The sequence below is a fragment of the Lampetra planeri genome, chromosome 39, assembly GCF_965212315.1.
Source record: "Lampetra planeri chromosome 39, kcLamPlan1.2.h2, whole genome shotgun sequence".
Classification (NCBI taxonomy): Eukaryota; Metazoa; Chordata; class Hyperoartia; order Petromyzontiformes; family Petromyzontidae; genus Lampetra; species Lampetra planeri.
The window spans coordinates 2,615,658-2,635,609 of NC_136145.1; the positions used below are offsets into that span (position 1 = coordinate 2,615,658).

General features: G+C 49.0%; 1 protein-coding gene across 9 annotated transcripts in view; it reads right to left on the reverse strand.

Annotated features, from left to right (window-relative positions):
* Positions 1 to 19,952, reverse strand: part of MCTP1 (multiple C2 and transmembrane domain containing 1) — a 158,742-nt gene that overhangs the window by 77,510 nt on the left and 61,280 nt on the right. The window contains exon 1 of one of the 9 annotated variants that reach the window (XM_078612556.1): positions 12,350 to 12,684. The exons of 7 other annotated variants lie outside the window; for them this stretch is intronic. In XM_078612556.1, coding sequence (XP_078468682.1) covers positions 12,350 to 12,421 — 72 coding nt within the window. In that variant the 5' untranslated portion in view covers positions 12,422 to 12,684. Of the gene's footprint in view, positions 1 to 6,054; positions 6,146 to 12,349; positions 12,685 to 19,952 lie in introns of those variants that run through there. One more of the 9 variants, XM_078612559.1, reaches the window with a different exon arrangement.

A 19,952-nucleotide genomic window follows, 5' to 3' on the forward strand; every position in this document is an offset into this window, starting at 1 on the left:
GAAACCCGCCGCACAATCTCAGCGAGACGTTCATGGCAGATCAAAGTGTTTTCCAGGGCACACCTCAAACAACGCACAGACTGGCAATGCCACTAATTATTACGTTGCGTTACATATGGACGCACAATGTAGAGTTTTGCGTTAAACCAGGACCCACAGCTGACGGAGAGGGTCCTTGCCTCTGAGCATCTGCCAGTTCTCACCAGGCGATCGAAGGCTGAACCGCGACAATCTCACTTCGGCATTTGTTGTCGGAGGTTCACACGGCACTCTCTCTCTCTCGGGATGCCTGGCACAGCTGCGTCTTGCTCAAAATGTGAGGAACAGGATCCAGTTGAGGAGGAGGCAGCCTCGGGGTAACTCAACACTCGGCCTGTGCAGCTAAGCAAGCCGCTGGTCAAACATTCCCTTGTGCGTTGGTGTACGGTGCTTTTTCTGCAACATTTTGCTGTCTTTTCTTGGATTTTCTGTTTGCACATAGTCACTTTCAGATGTTTTCTTGTTCATGTTTTTGTTTTTTTGTTTGTTGCGGTTGCATCCGATTCAAGAGCCGAATGGCTCACAGGGCTACACCTAATACATGAAACTTGAAACTTGTGCCACCTTCACCTTGGAAAATTCTAGGACCCCGTATCTCGTGGGGAGGGAGGGAGTGTCCCTGAGAGGGTCCTCTTGCCTGTAAACATTTGGCAGTTCACAAGCGTTGGTTCAAGCTCTGATGATGAGAGGCTGAAAGTCGAAGCCGATCCAGGGATTGGCTTGTGTGGAATGAATGCTGCTGAAATTATGCACTCCGAGATTGCCGTGTGGCTGGCAGGATGTGTAAAAAAATAGTTTTAGAATTCATGTGTCGTGACAGATATGTGAACGAGGCTGCTTATTTATTGAGGAAATGAAGATAAATAATTTACGACTCTTAATTCACGTGACGGCGAACATCATAATAATGTCGACGATTTTATTGACATCTAGTCTTCGAATGAACTCCAACAGGCACTCCCTTTACAAGAATCTGACGTCCTTGCCAAGTTCATTTTATTACAAGTGCCACATATCGTATTTAATCAGCCGTAAATCCGTGACAAAAGGATTACTCGCAGATGCAATCAAAACACGTCCATCGTTAAATTAGCAGCATTGGACACAGCCGACTGAAGTGGCGTAGAATATTGTCGATAATTCTTTTTTTGTTTTCGCCACAAGCAAACGCGCACACTTCAGAATTACAAATTACTGTGATGCTGAACATGATGGTGATGAGTATGATGAGATTTTGAGCTAATCAGCTCAGAGAATAAAAATAACTGATCCATAATCAAGTTTTTTTGGGCGAGACGACGTCAATATTTATTTGTCGTTAAACCCGCCACCATCCGACAAAGACAATTTGTAAGGTTTGTCACGTAAACAGAACGTGCCAATTCGTTACTAGTTCAGCACATCGGTGTGTTGGAGAGTAAACCCACAACATTTACAATTCGAGTACGACGTTTCGCTGTCGATTACAACCACCGGCTTCATCAGGTGATATCCAGAATTGTGAAGTCTTCCTAAATAATTGATCATGAGCAGAAGACAACAAAACTAAACATCAAATTCCACTAACATTTCTTGTCGAAGCTACTTAAAAAAAAAACAAGTAAACGATAACCGAACTGTGTATCTCTCCCATGGGTGTTCAGGTGGCACCGCGTGCTGTTCGGTGCGATGTACGACGTCTGGGCTAAGTTCCTGAAGAAGCCCCTGGCACGTGGAGTAAAACATCGGACATTGTGCCGAGCAACACGCAGTAGCACAACCGCAAAAACCTGCGCGGTGACTGAACCGGTTTTAAAAAAATTATATTTAAATAACAAATATTCAATTGTATTGTGGTCACCCTTCTCATTTTGAAGAATGTTTAAATACATCGCACCTCCGATTAGCACGCTCGGCTACGTACGGTGCAAAAGAAGTTCAACACAGATACGTAACCTAATAACCAGTTCGGGGGTTATCATGTTTTTCTATACATAGCGTATTTTTAGTTTTTCATTAAAGTAGTGAGCACATCTTAAAAGTCGCGTGGTGTTTACACATCACAGGGTCACCTCAACACAAGGCGGTGATGGGATCACGGAATGCGAGACGGGTACCTGATGATGCAATGAGAGCTCCGCGCGCAACAAAACATTGACGTGGAATCTCATGAATCCCGAATGGCTCAACAAAATGCTAATGCTGCCCTGGAGACAAGATGACTTTACATGAAGCACACGAGCACCCACCGATGTTAATGCATCACTCATCCAACTAATCCTAGTCACGCCCCCCGCCCTTCAGCCAGAGAGGGTTGCAGCATGCCCCTGCTGTTGTTTAATTAATCCAACGTTGAATATTGTCCACTCGATTTGCCTGAGCAACATGTGCGTGACGCGCTCGATCCACTGCTGGATGAACGCCTCCCTGAGCTTGCGTCAGTTGTGGGGGTTGTTTTAACCGTACTTCATCACGCTCCTCTGTGCGGATTGGTGAACGTGGGGCACAGGGTTGGTTTCGATGTCACTCCTCACTCATGTTAGCTGTTGACCCTATATTAGGCTCGGGTCAACAGAGGTTCAATGTGAAGTGCTTTAAGAGACGCATGCGAAGGGTGAAAACCAATGGCACCTCCACTTTCGCCATGTTTTTTTCTATCAATATTCTGGTTTAATCACATGGGGAACTTTTTTTTTTCATGATTCCGCTTATGTACGCAGAAAAGCTTCACCGAGTCCCAAGACTAAGTACATTTGCCAGTACTTTTATAAAGCCGGCAACATTTCGACTGTGACCCCAGCACACGTTAAACAATCGGCCTGCAGGCAGTGTCAATTTTAACCTCACGGTTTATTTGCGCAGTCATCGGTGACCCGTTCTGAAAGCATAAACGGAGCTGTTGACACTTGAGAACTCAGGTTTAACACGTTTTTTCAATCCCATATTTGCCAGCGGGCGCCAGCTCATCGCTCTGACCTCTGCGCCACCCGTGCACCCCCCCCCCCCCCGAGAAGAATCAATCCTTGAATTTAACCACCACCCTAAACAGCAGCGACAATTCACTGGATCACCGAGGGCGGGAAGTTAGGGCCGGGAATGGGTGAAGTTGTACGCCCCGAACTGCCATGCGCACCTCCCTGACCATCCACGCAATACCCTAAGCAGTGCTCAAGTTAACAAAGACAAAGATCCCCCAGTATAGCCTTAATAGGTTGTTGGGGTAAGTGCTTTTAGCGAGCACCTATAAAAGCCGGAACGGTACTATAAACTGTTACACTACACAATTTATTTTATTTGACCAGGCTAGGCCCACTGAGCTCTTTTTCAGAAGCGACCTGGCCACAAATGATAGCTCAGCAAAGTGGCTCATCACGTGAAAATGTTTCGCAGTCGAATACTCTAAACGCGTGTTTCTAAATGTGTGGAGGTAAAAACCGGAGGACCCGGAGAAAATCCACACGACCACGGGGAGAACATGCAAACTCCAAATACACAGGCATCAGGGTCGGGATCGAACCGATGACCTTCTGTATACCAGGCGAAGTAGTCAACATCTCGGCTCCAGCACCAGTGGAAATGTTTTTTATACATCGCACTCGTAGGTACTCATTTGAAGCTGAGTCGACCTGTGTCGACTCAAGTGAACACGCACACACAACAAACCGGCTTGTGTTTGCATACTGTAGTGTGTGAATGAAACCGGAGACTGCCAACTCCTGGTCAAACCCCGAGGGCGTCGAAAGCCTCACGTCACCTTGAACGCCACAAACAGCTGGCAGGTCTCCCTCTCCCATCCGTTCACACGCGGACATTCGCCGTACACGACGGTTGCAAATAAAGCTGGAGATGAGATGCGATGTAAAGCGCTGTGGCCGGGGGCACCCCGTCGTACAGGGCTTTGCATGAGAAAAATAAACCAAACATAACTCTTTTCGATTTAAAGCTTTCGTGACTGCAGGGATTCATCTTCTTGGTTCTTTCGGTAAAGTCACGTGGAAGGGAAATAATAAAATAATAAAAATAAAATATAATAAAATAATTCTCACAACGCTGCTTGCGTTGTGGCCGAAACGTCGTGAGAATTATTTTATTTCGATTTAAAGCTTTCGTGACTGCAGGGATTCATCTTCTTGGTTCTTTTGGTAAAGTCACGTAGAAGGGAAGTAATAAAATAATTAATAAATGAACCATCATACAATTATTCTCACGACGTTTCGGCCACAACGCAAGCAAGCCGTCCTCAGGTGAAGACCAGGTCTGTCGGGGAGACAGCGTCTGAATGATTTTATGTTTTATTTTATTATTTTATTATTTCCCTTCTACGTGACTTTACCGAAAGAACCAAGAAGACGAACATAACTCACTGACCGCCAACTCCGGGCTGCTGAACCCCCAAGATAAATTGTGGCAACGTATTGACGTCTCGCGCGTGCTACTGTAGAGCGCGCGGACATATATCAAGATCGAATGAATACATGCGTCGAAACCGCCTCGACTGTTATCGGGGAACTTGACCGTATTCTGTAGATGCTCTTCGTACTTTTAAATCGCGATTGAAAACTCGTTTTTTTGGTGTCCTTCCCCCACACCACCGATTAGCACTGCTGGCTACGTACGGTGTGAAAGAAGTTCAATACACACATCACAGGAATTTGATGCATTTAGATATAAGATGTTTCTTCTTCTTCTAAACACTGTGGTGATTTATTAGCCTCGAGTGGCTCTATTGGGTCACCTGAACACATGACATACAACAAATGAATGAATACTGTCAATTATTTATCAACATTACATTCATGATTCATCGACTTGACAACGAGGCTCAAGTGCGTTCTGTCAGATGGTCCGCTTCTTGATAATTAACTCCGACAGCGTAACGGTACCAAAGACAGAATTACACTGCTGGTCAGAGCACCTTGAGCAATAATGCCCTTTGTTTATCGAGGAAAGATCCCCTTTCGGCAGGGTTGCCCGATTCCATGAATGAGAGTTTGCCGTCGTGCGTGAAGAAAGAGGAGAATCCAGAGAAAACCCACCCCAAACAAAGGGAGGGTGGGGGTGACACTGAACTTTGGCATCTCACAGCCCCCTCCGTAGCCACATGCCTACAACACCTGGCAAGCCCTGGTGGAGGTGCTCGCCCGTCCTAGCACTAACCAGGCTCGCGCCTGCTTGACTTCCAAGGTCTGCAGGCAGGTGCGGAGGACGAGACGTTGTCGAGTCTTACACACGCGGTCGGCACCACGGGCTCAAGGATGGACGCGGATCGATCCGTCTCGACAGCCCGCGCGGGGAGTGCGGGGGGGGGGGGGGCTCGGGATCACGCTCGGGGTGGGGGGGGGCACACCGGTCGCTCCAAGCGAGTTTGCAATGCTCGCAACAGCAGACAGCGCGCGTCTTCCCGACAGCGTCACCGTCTGGAGCAGCCACGATTCCACGTCGCGCCTACGACCCTTCAAAAGTCGCCAACCTGCGTTTGCCTGTCTTCGTGTTTCCCCGCACCTGCGATTAGCACGGTAGGCTATGGTACGGTACGAAAGAAGTTCAACATACGTGTGCGCGCGGGGAATGAAGGAGACACCTGACTGTGACTGCGGTGAAGCGTGATTCATCACTCACACCGCGTTGCGTTGTAGAGTCGCCGTGCCTCTGTGCGAGTCGGTGTGTCTATGCGAGTCCGTGGGTCTTTGTGCGAGACTGCGAGCCATTACGCCGAGTCTCCGTGTGGAGCTTCTACGCGAGGTACATTCCAAAACTCACGTAGTCGACCCTTGCCCCACACACACACATCCGTTTGCAGGAGGCGCTAATCTAATCCGAACGCCCTCGAATAGCTTTCTCCAAACTCAAACGCACGCAGTGACAAACTGGGTCGCGGCGATTTTTCAAACGCCGTACGAAAGCGTCATAGGGACCTCCCTTTTAACGCACGCAGGCAGGCACGGAGCATGGCGAAAAGGAACCGACTTCAAAAATCAGAGGGAGCGTCGCCAGCGAGCGTACACTCCAAACGATCGTCGTCATACCGTCGCTTACCCTCTTGCGTGGAAACATCGAGCGCGGCGCTCTCAAGTCCGTCTGCAGCGAGAGGGTGAGGATGGGTGGTGGAGGGTGAGCGCCTGGCGGGGCAGCGGACCGCGTGACCGGTGAAAAACAGCGCCCAGCCCCGCCAGTGAAACATGCCGCGCCAAACCACCGGAGGCTATTACGGAGTTCCGTGCCGAAAATTGCCACGTGCTCGAGAAAGGTCACTTCGAATGAGGCGGGCAGCAACGAGCGCGAAAATTTCACTGCTGCCCGAACGGCTGCGGGGCCAACAGCGCCACTAATAATGTGATCATGCCGCACATGGAACGCGTCTCTTAATGTGCACGTGTGTTTTTGTTGGAGGCGGTGTTACGGTGGTTAAAACGCGGTACGGGATATCGTCATCCTATCAACTTGCTACATTTTCGTCGTGCCGTCCACCATGAGCAGACAACTCCCGACGATGGCCCTGCGCCCCCTTACCATCCGACCACCACCCACTCGATTTGCTCACCGTCAACATTAAACCTCACATTGTACACTGAAGAGACACGATTTGTCTGAACCGTGCGTTTTCGTGTCCCCTTCCGTCTTTGGTACGTTGAACTTATTTCGCACCGTACGTAGCCAACCCGTGATAAAAAAAAACTAAACTATTTTCATTAAACCAGGTAAGGCCCATTGAGCTATGTAGCTCTTTTTAAGAAGCTACTTGGCCACAAATGATAGCCCAACGAAGTGGCTTATCACGTGGAAATGTTTCGCAGCCAAATACTCTTAACGCGTGTTAATTCTAAATATGGAGAGAAATACAGGAGGACCCGGAGAAAAATACACGTGACCACAGGGAGAACATGCAAACTCCAAATATACAGGCATCGTCAGGGTCGGGATGGAACCCACGATTTCCTGCTTACCAAGCGAGTTAACATCTCACCACCGCAAGGATGGGGAACCTCTCCCCATCTTGGCACCTTTCATCATGAACCTCTCCCCAGGTTTCCCCATCTACATCCCCACCCTTCACACCGCAAGCAGAGGGAAGTGAATTCCAGTTTCGTTAAACAACGTTTTAAATACTATAGCAGCAGCCATATCCTCTGAACGCGTGTTTCTAAATGTGGAGGGAAAAACCGGAGCACCCGGAGGAAAATCCACGCGACTACGGGGAGAACATGCAAACTCCATGACCTCCTGCATACCAGGCGAGGGAGTTAACATCTATATGGTGCGTTCTTTCTCCAGTTGTGCCCTTGGGAGTGCGCTGTGCATGTGACTATTCAATACAATATTACTTTGGAAATATACGGGACAGTACTGTCGTCTGTTTTTTCATGGTTACATTTGTCGGTGGGGTTGGTTCTTAAGGCAAACGCCATTGCACGAACACCACGTTGCAGCCGCTGGCGAACTGTACTCCAAACCCGGCCACCTGAGTTCAATTCGCAGTTTCCCCCACCGTCACCACTTCATCAATCAGCACTCACCAGCATGGTGAAGTATGGTCAAACAATTCCCATGACTGACAAGGCATGGGGAAGGATTCATCCAGCAGTAGATTGACAAAGAGCTCAATATTTTTATTATAATTGGGGGAATCCGGAATTGCGTTCTTGAATAAGTACCACTTTTTGAGGAAGTGATCAGTCGGTTGTCCTATGGATGGACTCGGCCCCAACCATGGGAATGTCATTCCACCACTGGCTCAGCTCTAACCAGGAGAGGAGAGCACCAATGCCTCAATGCTCATTTGAGCAGGACATCACCTTGACCCTGGCTCTCGCTCTTGATAACGCTCCGAGCAGCAGCTCCAGGAGGTGAACCTTGAAGCCACTGTGGAGTCTGGCACCATGTAAGACGTGGTGCAGTCCCATCCCTCAAAATCTCAAGGTATACTTTGCACCGAGCAGTCTCTCCCGGCATGGTGGAACTCGGGCATGACGGTGCGCAGTGGCCGTGCTTTAACATTTGCCGAACGTTCTGGGCACGGCATGGGAAATCCACCCCCCTTCCCGCCCAACACATCGAGCGGCGGATCCGCTAAGGGCAGCACGTGCCGGGCAGCTCGCGCCGGCTCCTCCGTTAAGTAGCGCACCGCCGGGGGGGATTCCAACGAGACGCGGCAGCAGCAGCGCCAACAACCCGGCCACGGCGGCTCCGATCGCTCCCTCCCTCTCTCTCGAAACCGCTTGCGAGAAACGACGCGGCGTCTTCGCACCGAGCGCCGACGTCCGAGCGTGAAAACACGCACCTCCGGTTAGCACGGTTGGTGACGTACGGTGCGAAAGAAGGTCTACGTACACACATACAAACCAAAGTACACCGTCGGTACACTATGGGAACCTCATTTGCCAGTAAAAATATGATAATTGGTTCTTTACCCTTCTATCTGGCAACAAAACTGACACCTTTTTACAAGGAGTCATGTTTGCATAGACCGCAATACCTGCAGTCATAATACAAACAAAAGAACATAACTCTGATAATGTGCACTGTCCTTGAAGTTGATTGGTCCACACCCGAGACAGCTTTCCTTAGAGCTTAGTCTCATATGGGTTGGACCAGATGACGCCAAAAGGCGCATCTGGTCCAACCCATATGAGACTAAGCTCTAAGGAAAGCTGTCTCGGGTGTGGACCAATCAACTTCAAGGACAGTGCACATTATCAGAGTTATGTTCTTTTGTTTGTATTATGACTGCAGGTATTGCGGTCTATGCAAACATGACTCCTTGTAAAAAGGTGTCAGTTTTGTTGCCAGATAGAAGGGTAAAGAACCAATTATCATACACCGTCGGTGTTGGGATTCTAAATTGCTTCGTTGTGGGTCCTATGACTGCGTGGGTATAATGTCAATATTTTTTTGTTAACTATAACCCTCCACAACCCCATAATGCCACTCGGATGAATTTGTCATGTGCGCAATAATTTGGTGATTAGAAAATTTGGCATTATATTCGCATGAACTCACCCAATCAAACTGATTATGAATTATAATACTGGTCATGAAGGCTTCAGCATACTTACTAACTTAATTACATTTATAAAGCGCTTTAACGAAAGCGCTGTACAGTGAATTAATGATGGCCCAAGAACATACCGTGGGGCATGGGACGAGATGGAATTGGCTGGGTGAATGTTAGAAACGTGAGGACGACGATGATGCATGAGAGGAAACGGAGGTGAAGATGAGATAGACGAACGAGTGGTTGGAGGATGACTACGAAGACGGGGAGGGTATCGGTGATGATACGGGGGAGCGGTAGACGAGGAAGGGTAGGCGAGTGAGAATAAATGGGTTTTTTCAGGAGGAGCGGAAGATGGTGAGAGTGGGTCACCGCTTGACGTGTAGAGGGAGTCAATGCCAGTGCAGAGGGGCTAAGAGCGAGATAATATTTGGAAGTGTGGAGTGCATAATTCCACCACGGCTTAATGAGCTACAAATATTCCTACACTTTGAATCCATCTGTGCGGAGCTTTGGGTGGTATGCATTTGCACGTTCAGTGAGTTGTGTCCAGGAGCTCATGTATCCTGCCACACGGTGCCAAATGCCCACGATTGGAAATGACCAAACATCCCCAATGCTGCAGGACTTTCCTGAAAATGAGTCTTGAGATTCCCTGATGCTGTCTTTGAAAACACAAACAAACAAAAGGCACCATCGTTATCATAATTATTATGATTTCAGAAATAATATTGAAGAAGGTGCTCTGACGAGCAGTGTTAAAAAAAGGGGAAAAACCTATTATCATATTTTGGTACTGGCAAAGGAGGTCCCATGATGTAGATGCTCACCCCGAGCTCTCATTACTCTGATAGTGAATTGTCTTGGGTCTGTATGCCTTTTGGTGTCCACTGGTCTAGCACCAATTGAGACGAGGCTCAAAAGAAAGCTGTCTCTGGTGTGGACCAATCAGTTTCAAGGACAATGCATATATTATCAGAGTATATTTTTTGTTTGCATTCTGACCACAAGCAATGTGGTTATTGCAGACATGATTCCTTGTAAAAGATTTCAGTTTGGTGTTTTAACATCTCAACACCTGTTTTGTTGCCAGAAAAAAGGGGGAAAACCCCTATTAGCAGTGTTAAATCATTTATATTGTTTGTCTTATTACGTTTAAAGGAGTTAATTATGAACGAGTGTAACGTAAAAAAAATCACTTTGACCTCATTATCATGTCAATGAGCCATTCATAACAGATCGATAACCCATTAGTACAAAACGTAGCAAAGTGAGCCTGGATTGTTTTGCCTCAACAGTCGTAAAATCATGGATATTTTACAGTACATTTTTCAACTTTGGATCGTGACGCTGTCCCACGTCCGACTGTCATTGACGACTGGGTCTCACCGTGCCAGTCGGCGGCAGCGGCGGCGGCGGAGAAGAGGCAGCCGCTGGAGCCCCGTACAGCCCTTTCGCATTTCACCTCACCTCCTTTTCCGCACGTACAGTGCCAAGCAATTAAAAATTGATAACCTCCAAGAGCCGGCTTTTGTCCAACAGTGGATGGAGATTGGGTTTGGTGGTGGTGTGATTGTGGACAAGCTGAGTTCTCCCCTCTCCATACAAAATAAAATAAAAACCCCTTCCTTGTCCTCTCGGATGCTGCCACAGTGCCGGTGTGACGGCAAGCAGCGGCTCCTCTGGACTGGTCGATTCGATCTCCCGGCGTGGCAGTTAAAACAATGGGGCGAGTATCTTACATCCCCCCCCCCCGCCTACCACCTGGCAGGCATAAATAATAATAAAAAAATGTGGAACGCTCACATGGCCCACAGAAGGAGATATCACAAAACTACTTCGCAGAGTCTTGTAAGTGACCTTTGAACCACACAGCAGGGCAGTACTCTCCTACTTTCCCTGCTTACCCTACTTACCCTGTTCGTCACACGGCAGTCGAACCGATATTGATTTGATTCTCAGAAGTGGTAAATCGAAATTTAATGCAATGTATTACTTTCTTGTGCCGTCATAAGTGACTACATCTCCATGCGAGGCGCCGAGTCTCTGTGTAAGTTATTGGTGACCGGGCTTACGCAATCAAATCATCACAACTGAAAACCTGGTTTTACCCAGACCCCAGATTCAAATCCACGGATCTCAGGGGTGCCAGCGCAGGGCTCTGGATCTCTAAGCCACCCTAGCTTGGGGTGTGGCAAGATAGATTCGGTTTGCGTGGTTCGCTTTGAGAGAGTGTGAGCTTAGCAGCACCCTGGCACTGCATGAAAGACCCATTGCAGAAGATCCCTGAATTTGATCTTCCACGAAGCTCATGGTCCAGCCTAAACCGCATCCAATGCACAAACCATGGCAGTAGATGCAGATAATTAGAAACTCTCCAGTCATGGTATGACTGTGGTCATCCAGAACAGACCGTGACAAAGTATAACAACGCAATGTCCGATCCACAAATACGAAATGAGACATCACAGCGATGCACTTCACTGCTCCCGATGCGGTTATCTGGATCGACCACCTGAATGTGAGATTGTAGTTGTTAAAACGAGTGATCGTAGTTGTTGCTCTGCGTCTACGTCAGCCGTACAACAAGAAGAAGCACCAGCAATACACTCCACAATAGTTCTCATCACATTTGCTTAACTGTCCCTCTTTTAAAATCCATTGTTCGATGGGTGCCGTGGAGAGCAACACAAGGTAGTCCAGCACAACGCATGTGACGATGCATGTGATAATGCGTTACCGAGCAAAATACATTTTTACACTAACAATACAGGCAGAGAGCTGTTGCATGTAACAGCCGAGTAAGAGCCGTGCCAGTTGAGTTTACAATGCCACATTTAGGCTGATGGAGCGAACTGGCGGCGCGAACGTCGCTGTCCAAACTCAACAAAACAGAAGCGCGACGGACAGAACGGAGACGGAAAAAATGTTGATTTAAAACCAAAATGGAATCGCGGCCCCCAAATTGCGACAATTCATCGAATCGCTGGCCGGATACATCGCTGCACAATGCCAATTAAGCGGTCAAGCCTCCCGCCACCACAAAGCGCGGCATTCGAGCCTACCCAGCCGAGACGTTATTAGCGCGAAGGAGATTTTTTCTGCAAAGGATCTGCCAGTGTGAACCGCACCAACATCCCAGCGAGGCGGCTCAACGCAGCTCCCTGCGACGCGAAATAACGGAGTATTCACATCCTCATGGAGCTCCAAGGCAGGCAGAGCGCACGCGGGGAGCAACCCGCATCGGAGGAGAACTGCACGGCACAGCCCGCGTAAAAAGCCCCATGCAGAAAGCGCTTTGCCGTGCAAAATGTAACCACGCGCCACCGCCGCACTCACCCGCCGGTCTTCGATGGCGATCCTCTCCGCGGGCTTCCTCAAATAACCGCAGCTCACGCCGCCGGGCAACATTCTCCTCCAAGACGCGCCGTGCTCCCGCTGGAGGCGACGCGTCCGTTTTAACTTCACACGCTACCGCTGCCAGCCGCCACCCCGTCAAAGTGGACACCGCGAGACGCCCCGCGCGGGCGGGTTGGCAGGGGGCCTCCTCCTGGCCTTGACCGCCACCGGGGCACGGCAGAGACGGTGGCGGCTTCCTGTCGCCGGCACGCGAGCGTTCTCCGACCGCGAGCGCTCACAAACTACGAGCTGCCACAACGGTTTCGGGTTTCCTCGCACCACTTCCCCAGGGGAGTGACACCGTTGATCCACACCAAAAAAAGAACAAAGCTGGGTGGCATGGTGGCGCGCGCGCGCCGATGCCGAGCGAGCGGCCCGGCAGAGAGGGAACGCGCGACGCGGCCAGCGCCGCCCGTGCGTCGCGTGGAAAGCGAAGGAGGCCAAGCCCGTACCTACAGGCGCGGGTGGAGGGGGGGGGGATTTTGAGCGCAGCCGTTGCACTGAAGTCTGTAAAGCACAATGGTGCACGTCCACCCACCCAGCCTAGCGGATGGATGCCTTGAATTCCACGTTGAATATGGAAAAAAACCAGTCCCGCGGGTTTTGCTGCGCAAGCCTCCGCCTATAGATCGCTGAGACATCGCAGCCCACACTCTTCGTTGGGCGTATTTGTCCCTATGGGGAATGAATGCAATGCGATACAATATATATAGCGTCTAAATGTGACCGCATCTCGAGGTGCTGTACGGGAAAAAGAGGGCATTTTTTTTGCATTCTTATTTAGAGGTTGACAGTCATAGGCCGAGGAAAAGGAAGGTGGTGAGTGTGGACTGGAGTTGAGGGGCAGGGAGTCAAACAACACGGACGTGTGGCGCAAAGAAAGTTTCAAACAGTGGGGGACAGCACGAGAGAACGAGTGACCTCCCAATGAGTGCGGGGTTAACCGAGGTCTTCGATGGAAAGCCTTTGCATTCATCTTGTGGCGAGCATGTGGAAGCGAGTGCGGTGAGATGATCGGAGAGAGGTGAAGCAGGAAAGAGCGAGTTCACGGAGCCTCTTAAACACATCAAGGGAAATTTGAAAACGTCCCCAGCATTGCATCATGAGCCAGTGGATTTGATCAAAAATATATAAACCTATTACACCGAAACCCGCCGGCAAAATACGACGTGAAACAAAAACACACACACATGCACGCAAATACACAAGTGCAAATAGGAAAGTGAAATGTTCATTACTCCACAGTATCTAAAGGAATTGCCCTTCAGGCAAGCCAACCCCAGCAATAAAGAATTTCAGAAAGGTTCTCACATCAAAGGGGCCGCAGCGTGCCGTTGTGAACTGGCCCGCCGGTTAACCCCGGCACGAGATGAGACGCCGCCGCCTTCTCGGACCACACAGCGAACGGGCGGAAGCGGGGGGGGGGGTGCACCGCGGGAGACTCCCACCACGTCCCCGTGACCACTGGGTTAGTGAGCTGGCCCGGTTTTACGGGTCGGGCAACGCAGCATCGGTTGTCGGATTCACCCAGCAGCCTCGCTGGGCCAAGGCCAGAGGTCACAACCCGGTACCCGATACCCGTACCCGATACCCGACTACCCATACCCGGCTGGGTACGGGTACCCGTTTGCGACCCTGGTGCGGCCGGGTATGGGTACGGGTAGACCGTGAATCACTGGTGAGTAACCGTTTGTCACTCATTTCCCAACGTCTTGTCTCTTCTCACAATTCAAGTTCCTAGAATCAACCCACCTGCGCCTGCAACATGGCTTCATCCCAGAGGTCACAATCAGGTACCTAATACCAGTACCCTACCCGTACCCGGCCGGGTATGGGTACGGGCACGGGTACCCGTTTGCGACCCTGGTGCGGCCGGGTGCGAGTACGGGTAAGGAATCAAAGCCCGTTTGCGACCTCTGGCCAAGGCGTCGCCAACCGGGCCACATGGCCCACTTCATCCGGGCCCTTTCCAAAGAGGGCAGCGTGCGTTCACTCAGGCCAACGTGCCAGCCGCGTGCGATTCAGAAAATTTCTCGAGTGGACCAACTTTCATGGACCCATTTAGTTGGGACAGCACAAGCTAACCCAAATCGTACGTTAAATCTTTACAAAAATAAAACGAAATCTACACTCACTTCCCCTCCGGGCCGTGATATAATGGGAGGTGGGGGGGGGTGTGAGAGGCGATAGAAGTTGCCAAATCGTCGATGCCGCATATTCTCTTGAAGCATTGGGTCTGCTCCGATAGCCGTGGAAATGCCGAATTATAATCCCAATGTCACCGAGGCATCACTTTCCATAGCAAGGTCGACCACGCAAATCACATTCCGTCTTGGCAAATAATCACCCAACGTTGCCAGTAAAAAATTCACCACTTTCACTGCGAGCGTTTACATTCTTCTTGTTTATTAATGTTTATTAATGTTTATTAATGTTTATTAATGTACCAAAAGGCTTGGCGAGGTCAATCGCATGCAGCGGCGCGAGCGGTGAGGTCTGAGCCGGCGCTGCTAAGATTCTGGGTTCGCAGCCAGGTCTCAGCCGCATGTGATTAAGCTGGATTCTTTATTGAAGTCTGTTGATTGTCTTGGCTCGGTGACCTTTGACTGCGCAAGCAGAAAAAAAAACATCAACTGAACTTTTGGTTTTAACAATTCGGCCAAATTCTGAGAATTTAAATATCTGATTGACCTTTTTCGATTTAAAGCTTTCGTGACTGCAGGGATTCATCTTCTTGGTTCTTTCGGTAAAGTCACGTTAAACATAATAAAATACAATTCTCTTGTGAGAATTGTATTTTATTATGTTAGAATGTTATTATTTAATTATTTCCCTTCTACGTGACTTTACCGAAAGAACCAAGAAGATCTGATTGACCGTCGTGCGACAAACATCACTCTCATATGCAGAGTGGGTGGCCAAGCGCTGCCCTCTGCTGTGTCAACCGGAGGTCAACTGAAGGGATCTCGGAGGTAGCCCTGTGATATCCGCTTCCGTGGGCCGTTCTCTAATTACGAGGCTTGCACCGCTCTCTGCGGGAATCCGAAGGGATACTTCAGCAGAACGTGACGCAGAGAGAAACAATTGGGACGCAATTACGGAAAGAACGGCAGAAGATGCATCATCCAAGTCGCGTGCTCTCTCCCTCTCTTCACAAGGCCAGCACCCACAGTGAGCCACGGTCATGAATAGTCTATAATGATACATTATTTATGAGTCATGTCGTACAAGACTGCGATGTTTAAAATATCTCGGTGTTGTTATCTAATGGTACAACCTTATCGCCGCCTCACTGCAGCTGCAACGTCATTTCACGTACAAACATAACATTAAAGACGGCTTTTCCTTTTTGCGTCCCTCGATGTAAAAATGTCATAAATTAAGGCATGAATCATCTATTTACTTTCAGGAGGAGAAATATAATGCTTTGCGTATTGTGACGGGGCAGTGTTGATGTAGGATGGGTGATTATCGCGATTAATGCTAAACGCTCGTGCTCACACGGCTCGCGGCGCAATCGCAAACGCTGAAGTTAAATATCGACGACCGTAATTAATTTGCTAAGTCATCCGTCGTATAAATCGCACCTAGCGCAATGAAAAAAAAGGAACTTCAGTTGTACAATAAATAAAAAAAACTCGCTTGCCCACGCCACACCCACTTGCTTTGCAGAGAATGGATGCTCGCGAGGATAAGATTTTAAAAAATGTGGGTGAGGGACACGTTGTGAACAGACCAAATCTGTGTCGTGAGAACCCTCCACCGCCCAACACGGCTTGGTAAATTTCGGTTGTTTCGGCTCGCTCGCCGGTTAGTCAAAGGACGGTCCTCACAACCAAAGGTTGCAATTAGATACGCGACGTTTCATTGGAAACTACGTCTCAAACGTCTTTGGGACAAGATCCATGGAGCCCGCAGATAACAATCCGGGAAGTCTTAACGACAAATTTGGTCTGTTAATTGTGTCGCCGAATCCAATAAGCTATTACGCATCGTCATATTGGCTGCGAAAATCTTGGCTCCCAACAATTAATTTTTAATCGCGGAATCTAATGCATCGTCCGCACCTCCAATCAGCACGGTTGACTACGCACGGCGAGAAAGAAGTTCAATATACATCCGTGCGTACATAAGTCCAATGCGTACCCGCCGCTCGGGTATGGAGAGATTCTCAACATGCAAACGCCGGTGGCGTGACTGTCACGAATTCGTGCTGCCACATCAGTTTTGCATGAACATTTCCCTGCATGCATTCCGAATTGCCTCCCTGTGTTCGAGCTACTTCGCACAGCAACGTGTGAATAACGAACGGTTCTCCACTGCGACTCAATCTCTAATAACAGGGAAATATTTAGGTCCCGCAAGGATTAGCTCACGGATCCCTTCGGAAACTGAAAAGTATGACTACTAACTACACACACACAAGCGATTCCAGTGATGCAGTATACGTGTTTCAGTCCGTATGGAAATGCGATTGTATCTTTGTGGTGTAAAAATATTTAAACATAGGTCAAACAGTGAGGTTTTTGAAGATCAAGCCCTCGCGAAATCACTGCAGTCACTCGAAATCACTCGATTCACTCGAAATCTCTGCAGTCACTCGAAATCACTGCAATCACTCGAAATCACTCCGATCACTCGAAATCACTCCAATCACTCGAGATCACTGCAGTCACTCGAAATCACTGCAATCACTCGAAATCACTGCAGTGACTTGAAATCACTCCAGCCACTCGAAATCACTGGAATCACTCGAAATCACTCAAATCACCCGAAATCACTGCAGTGACTCGAAATCACTCCAGCCACTCGAAATCACTGCAATCACTCGAAATCACTCAAATCACCCGAAATCACTGCAATCACTCGAAATCACTCCAGCCACTCGAAATCACTGCAATCATTCGAAATCACTCAAATCACTCGAAATCACTCCAGTCACTCGAAATCTCTCAAATCACTCGAAATCACTGCAATCACTCGAAATCACTCCAGTCACTCGAAATCACTCAAATCACTCGAAATCACTGCAATCACTCGAAATCACTCAAATCACTCGAAATCACTCCAATCACTCGAAATCACTCAAATCACTCGAAATCACTGCAATCACTCGAAATCACTCCAGTCACTCGAAATCACTCAAATCACTCGAAATCACTGCAATCACTCGAAATCACTCAAATCACTCGAAATCACTCAAATCACTCGAAATCACTGCAATCACTCGAAATCACTCAAATCACTCGAAATCACTCCAGTCACTCGAAATCACTCAAATCACTCGAAATCACTGCAATCACTCGAAATCACTCCAGCCACTCGAAATCACTGCAATCACTCGAAATCACTCAAATCACTCGAAATCACTGCGATCACTCGAAATCACTCCAGTCACTCGAAATCACTCAAATCACTCGAAATCACTGCAATCACTCGAAATCACTCCAGCCACTCGAAATCACTGCAATCACTCGAAATCACTCCAGTCACTCGAAATCACTCAAATCACTCGAAATCACTCCAGTCACTCGAAATCACTCCAGCCACTCGAAATCACTCAAATCACTCGAAATCACTGCAATCACTCGAAATCACTCCAGTCACTCGAAATCACTCAAATCACTCGAAATCACTGCAATCACTCGAAATCACTCAAATCACTCGAAATCACTCCAGTCACTCGAAATCACTCCAGCCACTCGAAATCACTGCAATCACTCGAAATCACTCAAATCACTCGAAATAACTCAAATCACCCGAAATCACTGCAATCACTCGCTCACTGGCAATCAGTCACCTCCTTAACACTCTTTTACGGCTACTACCATGGTGACCGTTTCCGTGAACTTCCATCGTCGATTCTGCCTCCAGCTTTGAGGAATAGGATCCGCCAGACACTGTTTTGTCTCACTCCATACTGTGTTTAGCCACCACACTGCAGGGCACAACAACACACTCAGCACCCGTTCACTCACTCACCACACTACAGGGCACAACAACACACTCACCACCCGTCCACTCACTCACCACACTACAGGGCACACCAACACACTCAGCACCCGTACACTCACTCACCACACTGCAGGGCACAACGACACACTCACCACCCGTCCACTCACTCACCACACTGCAGGGCACAACAACACACTCAGCACCCGTCCACTCACTCACCACACTACAGGGCACAACAACACACTCAACACCCGTCCACTCACTCACCACACTACAGGGCACACCAACACACTCAGCACCCGTACACTCACCACACTACAGGGCACAACAACACACTCATCACCCGTCCACTCACTCACCACACTACAGGGCACACCAACACACTCAGCACCCGTACACTCACCACACTACAGGGCACAACAACACACTCAGCACCCGTCCACTCACTCACCACACTACAGGGCACACCAACACACTCAGCACCCGTACACTCACCACACTACAGGGCACAACAACACACTCAGCACCCGTCCACTCACTCACCACACTACAGGGCACAACAACACACTCAGCACCCGTCCACTCACTCACCACACTACAGGGCACACCAACACATTCATCACCCGTCCACTCACCACACTACAGGGCACAAAAACACACTCATCACCCGTCCACTCACTCACCACACTGCAGGACACAACGACACACTCACCACCCGTCCACTCACTCACCACACTACAGGGCACAACAACACACTCACCACCCATACACTCACTCACCACACTACAGGACACAACGACATACTCACCACCCGTACACTCACTCACCACACTACAGGGTACAACAACACACTCAGCACCCGTCCACTCACTCACCACACTACAGGACACAACAAAACACTCAGCACCCGTCCACTCACTCACCACACTACAGGGCACAACAACACACTCAGCACCCATACACTCACTCACCACACTACAGGACACAACGACATACTCACCACCCGTACACTCACTCACCACACTACAGGGTACAACAACACACTCAGCACCCGTCCACTCACTCACCACACTACAGGGCACAACAACACACTCATCACCCGTCCACTCACCACACTACAGGGCACAACAAAACACTCATCACCCGTCCATTCACCACACTACAGGGCACAACAACACACTCATCACCCGTTCACTCACTCACCACACTACAGGACACAACAACACACTCAGCACCCGTCCACTCACCACACTACAGGTCAAACCTCTTTTCTCTGCTTCCTCCGAACCCAACGTGTCTCCGCCCCCCCCACCCAACTTCTTATAATCATGCTCAATTCAAGAAACTATGAACTCCCATCTCTTTCACCTATTATGCCTTCATTTGTGATGTTTTTGTGTTGGTCGTTTTGCATTTTTACGCCATTGGGCCTGCGCTCAGCAACTGTGACCAAAAACACACACACTATGCTTTTGTCTTTTCCTCTTTTGAGTTGTGCTACTCAGTCACGTTTGTTATCACTATTTTTCTAAACTGTTATTTTTATTTTACCAGGTAAGGCCCACTGAGCTGTATAGCTCTTTTTCGG